The 12,079-nt window shown below is 54.8% G+C and overlaps 1 protein-coding gene across 4 annotated transcripts in view; it reads right to left on the minus strand.

Annotated features, from left to right (window-relative positions):
- Ripor3 (RIPOR family member 3) overlaps positions 1-12,079 on the minus strand; it is a 42,471-nt gene that overhangs the window by 15,296 nt on the left and 15,096 nt on the right. The window contains exons 2-6 of one of the 4 annotated variants that reach the window (XM_050120137.1): positions 10,974-11,089; positions 5,111-5,257; positions 3,366-3,444; positions 1,214-1,237; positions 928-981 (exon numbers count right to left, since the gene is read on the minus strand). In XM_050120137.1, coding sequence (XP_049976094.1) covers positions 928-981; positions 1,214-1,237; positions 3,366-3,444; positions 5,111-5,257; positions 10,974-11,080 — 411 coding nt within the window. In that variant the 5' untranslated portion in view covers positions 11,081-11,089. Of the gene's footprint in view, positions 1-927; positions 985-1,213; positions 1,238-3,365; positions 3,445-5,110; positions 5,258-10,973; positions 11,090-12,079 lie in introns of all 4 variants that reach the window. The other 3 variants (XM_050120136.1, XM_050120138.1, XM_050120139.1) reach the window with 3 other exon arrangements.

Raw genomic sequence — 12,079 nt, forward strand, 5'->3', positions numbered from 1 at the left:
GCACCTAGGATCACACACACAACTCAGCACAGTAGACACTCATGATATGTCATGCACCAGTCTGAGTCCCAACTGTGGAATGGAAAGTGAGCCACGGCAGTGCCTGCCCTGTGGGTCTGGAGAGGAAGGTGAGCTCTTGAAAGTACTTGTAAATGGACTATAAGAAAACCTAAAAGAGGGCTGGAGAGATGGCTCAGTGGTTAAGAGCATTGCCTGGTCTTCCAAAGGTCCTGAGTTCAATTCCCAGCAACTACATGGTGGCTCACAACTATCTGTATTGAGGTCTGGTGCCCTTTTCTGACCCTCAGGCATACATGCAGGCAGAACACTGTACATAATAAAAAAATAAAATCTTTAAAAAGAAAAAAGAAAAGAAAACGTAAAGGAGCTGGGCATGATGGTGTATGTCTTTAATCCGAGCACTCAGGAGGCAGAGGCAAGCAGCTCTCTGTGAGTTCAAGTCTAGTCTGGAGTATATTGTGACTTCCAGACTTCCAGGGCTACACCATGAAATCCTATCTCCAGAAGAAGAAGGAGGGTGAGGGAGGAGGAGGCAAGCCTAAGGGACTCGCTACGGGACCTTGAGCACATCCCTGTGGGTTGAGCCCCCCACTTTCCTGTCTACACAGCGACAGTTAGAGCCTCCCAAGACCAAGCAGCAAGCCCCGTGTACTGACCAGTGACAGAGTCCCACCCCAGGGCTGAGACGCTGCTGTCAGTCACAGGAGCTCTGCCTAGCCCTCCTCTCTGCAGCTACACATAACCACCCAACCTGGACACTCATTACACCCTCATGACACCCCATGGTGGCCTGTGCCACCCACATGATGTCCAGTGACATCCTGTGACTCCCTCTGACTCACAAGCGATACCCACATGACTCCCTGTGGCACCCCCACGACGCTCCGTGATGCTCAAGACACCCACCTTACTGATATGAAACTCCACCTTCCGGACATGTCTCTCTACCAAGCGTGTTTGCTTCTCCCAGGGGAAAAAAAAAAGCTGCTTCAGAAGTGGCTGCGTTCCCCCCCCCCCCCCCCCCCCCAGGATCAGGGCACTGGGCTCAGATCTCAGCGAAGCTCACATCAGGCCTCAGTTTCCCCGCTTGTAACATGAGAAGCCCAAGTGTTCTGCCCAAGGGCAGCTGGGATGGAAGGCCACCTCAAACTGTCTTGCCCACCCTGGAGACCGCACAGGGACATGGGCTCACCTTGTCCAGGTCATAGTAGAAAGCCTGCAGAGAGAAGGGGGAGGTCAGAATTCCAGAGACCCCCTCATTACTGACACCTGAGCTCCAATGACAACGGCAATGCCTGCAGCCTGCCCTGCCTGTGGCCATGAATGTCCAGGGGAAGAACGGCATGCATTGTGGGCAAGCCAATTCCAGGTCTGGCACTATTTCTCTGTGTGCCCCAGGCAAGTTGCTCAACCTCTCTGAGCCTCCCTCTCTTCCTGTGTAAGATGGGCATCCGTCACTGTAATGGTCAGTACTGACTGTCTGCTTGACAGCCTCTGTTCAAGATCACCTTGAAATGAGCTTCTGGATGAGAGAGAGTTTCTAGACGGGGTTGATTGAGATGGGGAGACCCACCCGAGGCTGGGGTTCTGGGCTTCGTGGCAAAATGAGAACCGTTTATTTAGCAGCTCCCATCTCTCTCTGCCTGCTGACCGCAGATGCAGTAGGCTGCCCAGCCCTCCTGATGTCGTGCCTTGAGCCAAAACTAATCCTTCTTCTCTTACATCATTGCTCATGTCAGGCACCTTGTCACGACAAGGATAGAAACAGTAGCCACATGAGTGGCTGCAAGGATCATAAAAGTCACACTTCAGGGCCAGCTGGATGGCTCATGGGTAAAGGTGCTGGAGTCTGGGCCACACATGGTGGGAAGAGGGAACCGACCCCTGCCCCGCAATTATCCTCTGACTCCACAAGGGCATTGAAGGAATGCATCCCTGCTTTGTCTCCCCTCCCTCACACAAACAAACAAACAAATAAATAAATATAACATTTCAAAATGAAATGAGAGCTGGAGAGATGGCTTAGTGGTTAAGAGCACTCACTGCTTTTCCAGAGGTCCTGAGTTTAATTCCCAACAACTACAGGGTGGCTCACAACCATCTCTAGTGGGATACGATGCCCTCTGCTGGCATAAAGTTGTATATGCAGATAGAACACTTGCATTCTTAAATAAATAAATCTTTTAAAAAAATGAGCGGAAGGAGCTGTGATTTTGAAGAGGTGTTCTGATACCAGCTTCTGGGGAACCCATAAAACACTCCCTGTGGGACCCAGGCACTCTGTCCTTATTGTGGGGTCCTTATCCTTCCAACACTGGTGTGACCAAGGTGAGCTGGGTGACGTGTCCCCTGGACAGCAGGTGGCGCCATAGTCTGCCTTGTAGAAATGAAGACAGTCTAAGGTGTTGTCTCTCAATCTGGCTATCTAGTTATGGAAACAACAGATACCAGAGAAGTGGGAATGTCTCAGGAAGTTCACGCAGGGAGAAGGGGAAGAACTCCAGCCTGATGCGGAGGACTTGATTTCATTTCACACAGTTCTACAGGATGAGAGTGGAGCCCAGATACAGTTGTGGGCAACACCATGCCTTGACAGGACTGCTTAGATGTGCAAATCCCTGCCTCTATTCAAACTTGAAAAGACCAGTGGACTTCTGGGCTGTCTACTGGATCCCTTTCTTCCTCATCTTAACACATTGACTAAATCTCCTTTTTCTGCTTTCTGCTTTTCATTTGACTCTCTTTAAAAAAAAAAAAAAAAGATTTATTTATTATGTATGCCTGAAGAGGGCACCAGATCTCATTACAGATGGTTGTGATTACAGAAGTGGTTACTGAGAAATGAACTCAGGACCTCTAGAAGAGCAGCCAGTGCTCTTAGCCACTGAGCCATCTCTCTGGCCCTAACTTGGCTCTTTTAATTGGCTTAGGAAGAACGGGAGACGGGCCCTGACTTAGGATACAGGTTCTGACCCTTAAAGAAGAGGGAGAGCGATCAGAGGGGCCATTTAAGAGTCCGGGAGACCCACGCCATGAGCCCCACACATCCTGGTATCCACAGAAAACTCTCACCTTGGACACAAGAGCATGCAGGCTCAACTTGGGGCAGAGCAGGGCCGGGGACACTGAGAAATGGCCACTTTCCTGAGCCACATAAACTGCCTGGCTCTGGTGTGTGTGATGGCCAAGCCCTGAGGGATGGGGCCATATGCACCTCTGCAGTGGCCTGACCGCTCCTCCCAGAGCCCTGAGAGGGAAGTTCATGGCAAATCCCAAGGGCCTGGGGTGGGGACCACCGTCCTTCAGCTGCTGTGAGCAGCTCTGTTTTCATTCCGGACACTCACCAGCCTGGAGCTCCTCTGGGTGTCGGTGTGGTGACCGCACAGGTAATCCAGCTCAGCCTGCTGCTCACACAGGTGCTCCCTGTGGTAGGCAGTGGGTGGGGTTAGGGGGTAGGATCCAAGCAGAAAGGAGGAGCAGGACAACTGACCAGGTACCCTCCCCCAGCATGAGGTTGACCATCCCACGATCTGGGGGTCCCTCTGTTACCCCAACAACTCCGCAAATCAGTCTAGCCATTACTAGGCATGTTGCAAAGATGCTTACACACGGATCCTGGTAGGCAGCAAGGAACTGGCCAGGGAGGCCTGAACTGAGGAGGGCGTGGTGGATAGAAGGGGACAGGGGGCAGAGACTGTGAGAAGACTGGCGGGGGAGGGAAATGAGACCATGGGCCCAGGGCCAGAAAGGAGGAGGACTCAGTGAGGAGCTGCAGGAGTGAGCCTGCAGCTGAGGGCCAGAGTGGCGTCGGGGAAGGGCAAGTTCCTTCGAAAGACAACCCAGGGCTGGGCTCACTCTTACAGTGGGATCAGGCAGGGCTGCTGGCTGTCTGACCATACTGGTTGGGCTCTGCCCCTCCTCCCTGCTCGAGATGAGAGGGGGACCCTCCAACCCCAAGCCCAGGGTGCTTCAGGGGTTTGTAGCATCCTGGTTGGGTAACAAGGAAGCAGGGAGTCAGGCCAGTCCTTCCCCAAAGTTCCTTCCCTCCTCAAGGCCAAGGACACACACCTGTTTCAGCAGGGTCTACAGCCCAAGCAGAGCCTTCCAGAACCTTCTCTGAGCCTTAACTTCTCCTACTCTGAGAGCATTATCTAAGACAGAGTGAGGGTTTTGCAAACTGCTCCTTTCAGGGCACGGTGTGTCCTCCATTCCCTTGGGCAGAGCAGAGAAAGGGGGTGTGCCTTTCCGGTCTGACATCTGGGGACTTAGGTGGAAAATGCCTCCTAAGGCCATTCTCTTGAGGGGCCAAGGCGTGTCCCTCCAGCTGTGACTGTTCCTGCTCCATCCATAGCATGGAACCCTTCTCCCGCCCAGGTTTATCTTATCAAGGTCAGTTTACTGAGTGACAGTGACATCAGGTGCCCCAACACAAGAGGGACCCCAAATGGGCTTGCTCATTTTCCTTCAAACTTGGCCTGTTCAGCTCTCCTAGCTGGGACACCAGCGCCTCCTTCAGGCCACACTCAGCAATCACAGGGTTAGCGTCCAGCTGCATCTATCCATACTCAACTAGACAAGCCTCTCCTGCCATTGTCTCTGGAGTCAGCTATCTCCCCTCTCTCTCTCTGCTTCCCATGCCTGCACCCTCACATCCTTCTCAACTGATCCTGTCTCCTTCTCACCCCCCAAACGAGTCCACCAGCAGCTCAAAACAGTCAAGAGTTTCTTGAAGCCCAGGCCCCAGAGCTTGAGCGCCTCCCTCACCACAGAACCCTCCATGGCTCCAAGCTCTCATAAGATGAACAGCCGAGGCCTCCACAGTTCACATGACCTTGAAGCATTGTCCCGTTGTCCCTCTGATGTCACCCAGTGTCCCTAGGAGTCCAAAATCGGAGACCTCTGGCCTTCCCATTATCCCCAAGGGCCTTACTTCTTCCCCTGTGGCTGTGCTGTGGCCAAGGCTGCCCAGAGCAGTTCCTTCAAAACCATGCCGACTCCTTCCTGCCTTACCCATTTTCCTCTGCAGCACCTACACCACCCGACATACTTCTCAGTACTGCTGTCTGTCTGTCTGTCTCTCCCCACTCACCTGAGGCCTCTCTTCACAGCGTCAAAGATCTTCTTCACCTGCTGCGGCCGGGGGTCCAGGCAGAGCGAGCCCTTACGCAGTGTTCCATAAGCCCTGGAGGACTTGGCTGGCAGCCGTGACCTCACAGAGTTCCTGTTGATGGACTTTCTGTGGGAGGGGACAGAGAGTCAGGACAGCTGGCTGGGCTCCACTTCCATCACTTCCGAGCTGTGTGCTCTTCAAAAAGCTGAGGTTCTTGGAGCCTCAGTTTCCTCATCTGGAAAATGGGAAGCCTGGGTTTGAGGATGAAGAGGACAGTTACAAACCTTAGAACCAAAAACAAGCTTCTGCCGGGCAGTGGTGGTGCACGCCTTTAATCCCAGCACTTGGGAAGCAGAGGCAAGCAGAACTCTGAGTTTGAGGCCAGCCTGGTCTACAGAGTGAGTTCTAGGACAGTCAGGATTACACAGAGAAACTGTCCCCAGAAAGATAGACAGACAGACAAAAAGACAGACAGAAAGACAGACAGAAAGGACAAAAGAAAAGAAAAAAGGGGCTTCCAGGGCATATGTAGTGAGCTGTCAGACTCCATGCATGGCATGCTGCAAGCACACACAGCAACATTGAGAGGACCGAATCCTAGCCCCAGGGTTCCTGCAGGGTACAAGTACAGCTCAGCTCTAACCTCTTCTGTGTCCCCCACCAGGGACAGCTCCCCCCCCCAGATCTGCTCTGTCACATGTGGATTTTAGAGAAGGGGCATGCTGTCTTGGTGACCTTAAGTGATGTGGGAAGAGCCAGCCTGAAAGTGGGCAGCACCATTCCCTAGGTTTGGGCCCTGGAATTTGTCAGAGTAGAGAAAGCTTGGCAGACAACATGCAAGGTTCATTTTTCTCGCTCTTGACTTTAGAAGCCACGTGGCTCCCTTCGGATCCTGCCTTGACTTCCTCCTGTGATGGGACTGGGACTGTGAGCAGTGTATTAAGATCCTGCCGTAAGAAAGGCACAGCCAGGCCTGGGGTACAGGCCTCTAATTCCACCTAGGGAGATACAGGCAGGGGGCTAGGGAATTCTAGGGAATCATTAGCAACAGAGTTCAAGGCCAGCCCCAGCCACATGAGAGCCCATCTGCGTAACTGTAAGATAAATAGATAAATAGATAGGTCCCCTCTGCCTCTGGGGCTCACTAGCTCTGGGCTTTTGGGGGTCACCCACACACTGAAGACATGGCTTTTCTGGGTTCTTTCTAACGTCCCTGAACCTTTTTTCATGGTTCTTTCCTTTTTAGATAGGATCTCACTCTGTCCTCCTGCCTCAGCATCACAAGCGCGCTTTTAAAACCCAGGTGCTCAGGGCTTGTCTATCCAGATAGGAGCTCACTGAGCAGTCCCTGGTGGCCTGGGTCCCCCTGAGAGTCACAATCTATAGCGGGAGGCAGAGGATTGTGGGCGAGCAAGTCAGGCAAGGGGCGGGGCACAGGGACATGGCTCTGCTCTTTCCTCAGCCCTGGGAAAAGTCACTGGGCTAGTTCTGGCTGGGTGAGATGCTAAGCATTCCACAGGTGGGAGACACAACACAGACATGCAACTTACTCAAACTAGGTCTGCTTGTCACCCTGTTTTGGGACCAACCCTTGCCCGAAGTCCCTGAAGCTGACAGCCCAGCACATACCAGCCCACAAGGGCCTTGTGCCCCCCTACTCAGCCCCTGTATTCAAACTGCAGTCGCAAGACTCTGAGCTCTTAGCCCACTCAGCCGGTTTCCTCACCTGTAGAGGGGAGGTAATGATGCCTGCCCCTCTCCTTGTCACGACAGTGACATGACAGACATTTGCTGAGTCTCTGCTATACAGATACCACCATTCCAGGGGACAGGACGGGACAGAGCCTTGACAAAGACAAGCAAACGCCCGCCCTGAGAGATATAGGCCAGCTGGTGCGGTCAGTATCTGGCTCTCCCACAACCAAACTGTGGCCCTGGCCACTGATGGAGTCTCTCTGGGTTGGAGTTGTCTCTCAGTGAAATGGGGGTCCAGGTCTGGGATTGCCAGGAGGGTTCTGGGGACTGATAAATACAAAGAACCCCAAGCCGTGTCTGGTAAACACCAGGCACCACATGTTTGCCAAAGAGATAAGACTGGAACAAGCCTATCCGACAGGACCTAACACTGAGAAGAAAAGAGAAAAAGCGAAGTGGGCAGGGAGGGGACGCTCCCGCCCCCCAGCAGTGCCCGGGAGAGGGTATGCCACCACTGCTTGCCTCTGGTACTGACATTCACAGACTGTAGTAGATGACTCTCCAAAGCCCTTTCTCCATCCCCTTCCTCTCTCTCCCCATTCCCCATGGCCACATCACCCACCTCTTGGATCGGGTCCTCCACAAAGTTGCCATCTCAGGCACAGACAGGCCACACTGCAGACAAGGGTACAGTGGGTTTCTGACAGATGAGAGTCCAGGCAGCCAGAGGGACAGTGAGGCAGGAGGTGGCTCTGGGTGGTGCTGCAGCTCACTTCAGGGATCCACAGGCCCACCTCTTCCCTCTCCCTTGGGCTCTTGAGGTTCCAGGCCCAGCGCTGTCTCTGAGCCTCTGAGGACAGTGGCTCCAAGGGCTGGCACAGCGCAACCTGGCTGGTGAAATGAGGCTGCATGCTGCATGGCTGGCTGGTGTCACAGGGCTGGGAGCAGCCTCTGGGGGTGGATGTGTGTCACCAGCTTCAGGAGGACTCAGTAAATATTAAACAGCCCCAGGCCTGCCGGACAGGCTTCCAGGCACGTGCAGCCTGGCGCCCAGTGATCACAGGCAATCAAACAGCGCTGACCGTCATGACTGTCCCCAGCCTCGAGGCAGGGCAGTCCCTGGACTGACCGCATAGACTCCTGCTGCATGCCCATCAACCAGGCTGACCACGGTCCTGTGCCCCGTGACCCACGGGAGGACAATGGCAGCTTTACCACGCTGAGGCTCAACTCCGCGTGCTTCAGACGCAGTGGTTTAAAACCGAGTTTGATGACCCGCCCCAACTCCTGGCTTCAGAGACACCTGCCCGACACTCCTGGGGAGGACAGCCCTGGATGCCAAGCTGCTGCTGTGCCTGTTGGTGGAAACTACTGTGGGCAGCTGGCATGGCTCTCCCACCCACAGAGCTTGAAAAAGGGAAATGCCTGTTGTATGCAACCATCCACGCCTTCCTACTAAGTGATCAGATAACTTCCCAAGTGAATTCTGTATCTGTGGGGTAGAAAGGCCTGGTTGGTCAAAGAATTGGGGTGGGCAAGGTGCAACAGAGGTGTGTCCTGCCCTGAGTGGAGTCCTGCTGGACTGTCAGGGTCATTCTGCCTTACCCACCCTGGTGTGGCCCCTCACCTCTGGGAATAAGGGGCAGAGGTGAGACCTGCACCCCAATCCAGGTCAAACCAGTGTCAGACACTGGGGAGATGAACAGAGAAAGGAAATTAAAACAACCATGCAGGGGCTTAGAGAGACCACTCAGCAGTTAAACAGCACTGACTCTGCTTACAGAAAACCTGGCTTGGATTCCCAGGACCCACACGGCAGCTCCTAAGTGTCTGTAACTCTAGTTCCAGATGATACAGTGCCCTCTTCTGGCGTCTGTGGGCACTGCATGCATGTGGTACATACACATGCAGACAAAACACTGGTATATACAAAATAAAAATAAAAGCTAAAAGAAACAAAAAACTCACTACACCTCTTCACTATCACCATGGGCAACCTTCTCCATCTTAGGGGACTTCCCAGGCTGAAGCTAACAGGATCTACTCAGGACCAGCTAAGGCCCAAGCAGCCCTGGGAACCCAGACCCTCGCACCATCAGGGCTCACTTCTCTAGGCCACACACAGACATCACAGGTATCATAAGAGGATTGAATCACCTCCATCTTCCAGGAGTCCAGGGGCAGCAGAGTTGGGGGACTTCCTTGGGACTTTTTGGACAGAAATCCTGATGGAGCGTGAGGGGACACTTCCCATGGATATGGGGTGTTCTGAGGCCTGAAAGCCAGCCGCAGGATGGAAATGTGGCATGTGATTGTCACCAGGTGGCCATGAAGAACACTTGGTCAATGCCTAGTGATGGTCAGCAGCCCCTCCTCTCCTCCTGAACCACACAGAGACCTCGGTGCCTCAGTGAGCCATCTGAGATGGTCCCAGGCTATGTGTTCCTAGGCCAGCTCTACATACAGACCCCACGGTCCAGTTCCAGGAGGCCCAGGCAGAAGCAGCGTGGGAGGACCAATCTGAGAAACAGCATTGGCTCCTCTGGTTTGCACGCGCCCCTCCCAGCAGCATTTATGCAGCGCCTGCTGTGTGTCTTCCTCACGGAGTCAACCACTGTCCTCGCCAAGGCTCACAGTCAGCGACTAGGACCAATCACCATGGGTCTCTGCCAAACTTTCCCATCCAGAACTTCTGCCCAAGCCTTCACTGGTCCCAGACACTGAGGATGTGTCCCCTAGTGTTCCCTCCCTCTCTGACCACAGCCCACGTGCCTCGCAGCCTGCTCCTCGCTGCCTCAGGACCCTCACACTTGCTGTCTTCACATACGATCACCGCCATCGGCTCCTGCTGAACGAAGCCCCTACTGCTCAGGCCCTTGGGCGACACCACCTCCCTCTGCACCCTGTCCTAGGCCCAGCATAGCACCAGCCATGGCTGAGTTGATTTGTTTTGTTTCCTTTTGCTCCACTGATGGACCCAAGCGGGGCAAGGCCTGGGTCCCTCCCCACTGTTGCCTGCTGAGGAAGGAGGGCCCCCCTGAGACAGGCATGGACTCCTCTAGGGAGAGCTCAGATGAGACAGGTCAGGGCAGAGGGGAACCTGCAGGCAGCCTCACAGGGCGGCTGTTGGGTGGATGTGAGTGAGGCACCTGGCTGGGCTGGGCCTGGAGTCTTCCCCAGGACATGCCAAGACAGCAGGGATAGGCCAGGGCAGAATATTCCGCCGGGACACACAGCATGTTCTAGGGCCTGGGAGAGAGAGAGATCAGAGTGGCTGAAGCTCAGGCTAAGTTAACTCAGGGCCCTGGCCATGAGGCCAGAATGACCCTGAGGTCTGAGGGCGGCTGAGGTCTTTAAGCACGGGTGTGTGGCATTGTGGAAAATGGTTGCTGATCAGCTGACCAGCCATCGAGGCTCTGTGCCCACTCTGGTGGGGACCTGCCCACCCATCCACTCAGGTGCCTTTGGTGTTCCCTGGGGGCTTGTTCCGTGTCCAGCTAAGACCACAGAACCTGGACTGGTGGGCCTGAGCTCTTGGGGCTCTGGCCCCAGAGGCAGAAGGAACTCATGGGGATAGGATGGAGGAGCCCAGGGTGAGAGGCAGGCAGGGATTAGTCCTCGAGGTCCAACCCACAAGGCTGAGCCAGTTGCTGTCATCAGAAAGCCCCACCCCTAGGCTCCAATGTAGCTGCTGGAGCCAGCTGCCTGCCCAGTGTTAACTCCCCTTCACAACAATCGTACAGGAAGCCACACCTCTTCTGTGTTCAAAAGTGAGAAAACCTGGGCTCAGAGAGGTGAAGTCACTTGCCCCAGGTCACAGAGCCAGGACAGGGGGCCCCATCATCCAGACTTCCAAACAGGAAGAGCATTCCTTCACACTCCACCCCTAGAAGGCTAAGGCCAACTGAGAAGACATTTTGCTGTGTGACCCTAGAGTCGTGGCGCTACCTCTCTGAGCCAGGTTTCTCATTTGGTGATAAGCTCAGCAGAGTGACTATGGACACGAGACGATGTGGACCAAGCTGGCAGGAAATGACAAGTTTGTCCAAGAAAGGACGTACCCCCATAGCTGGCCGTCCCAGGCCGCTGGCTGAGCTCCAGTGCCCCAACCCCATGCACTTGCGCCCTCCATTCCCACGGCACTTACGAGAACCTCCGGCTTTGTGCACTGAAGCCTGCGAAGGAGGCGCTGCGGCCCACGGTCCCCACGGCCCCGGCATCCCCAGGAGACAGGAAGCGCAACCTCACAGACATGGCTGCCACCTGCGAGGAGAGGACGGCAGAGTCAGCCTGGACAATCTTCAGCAGCATCTGGCACACACTGTGCCACCACTCCCATAGGAGCCAACTGCGGCTGCATGGGGGAAGTGTGGGGCAGCCGGGGGGCAAGCGGCAGTTATGGGGTCTAAAGCCAGGCCTCTGTCTGCCTTCATGCCCAGCTCACTGGCTGTCTGCCCCCCCTCCCTGCTGAGCCCCCTGCGGGAGTCAGAGCCCAGCGCCTGCTGATGCCAGCTCTGTACTGGGCACACTGAGTGCACGACAAGACAGTAGCGTGTGGACAAAGGTCCTGTGACACCAGAGCTGTGACCCGGAAATAGAACAGGGTGGCAGCCCCTGGTAGAACTGGGGGAGCGGGGTGCAGAACACCGATCCCCAGGGAGCCAGGTCCCTCTAGGGAGGACTTTGGCCTCCCATCTGGGCAGAGGTACCTAAGAGCCATGGGTGGATCAGAAGCAACGGTGGCAGACGTCAGGGCTGCTTTGAACCTGGGCCCACTGCCTGTCTCGGATCCAGGTTGTAATGAGGCCAGCCCACGGAGGCCGGCATAGCTTCTCTTTTTTTTCCCAAACCATCTCCAGGATGGAAAAATGGCCCCACATCCCTGGGGAGTACAGTACAGCGAGCTGGCATCTTCTAGCACAGGCAATCGGAAACTTCATATCTAACCTAAATCTCGGCTGCTGCCATTTCATACTTTGCTCCTTAGCCAGGGTGGTACCAGTCTGAGGACTGCAGGAATGCTAGTGCCTACACACAACCTAGGAATATCTCCACCCAGCAACACAGGTTGCCCTGGATTGGAACCCTGTCCCTGGCTTCTCTTTCACTTCCACTCCTAGGCATGCTGCAACCTCTGTCCACAGCCCCCCACAGCTGCCCAGTGCTGCTCTTGCATTTTGTTTAGAGTCTCAGTGGCTCAGAGGCCCTGTGCATAACCTCTGCACACCTGTGCCGCACCTCTGCTTGCCCGCC

The sequence above is a fragment of the Alexandromys fortis genome, unplaced genomic scaffold, assembly GCF_014885135.2.
Source record: "Alexandromys fortis isolate MF-2015 unplaced genomic scaffold, M_Fortis_MF-2015_v1.1 scaffold_141, whole genome shotgun sequence".
NCBI lineage: Eukaryota > Metazoa > Chordata > Mammalia > Rodentia > Cricetidae > Alexandromys > Alexandromys fortis.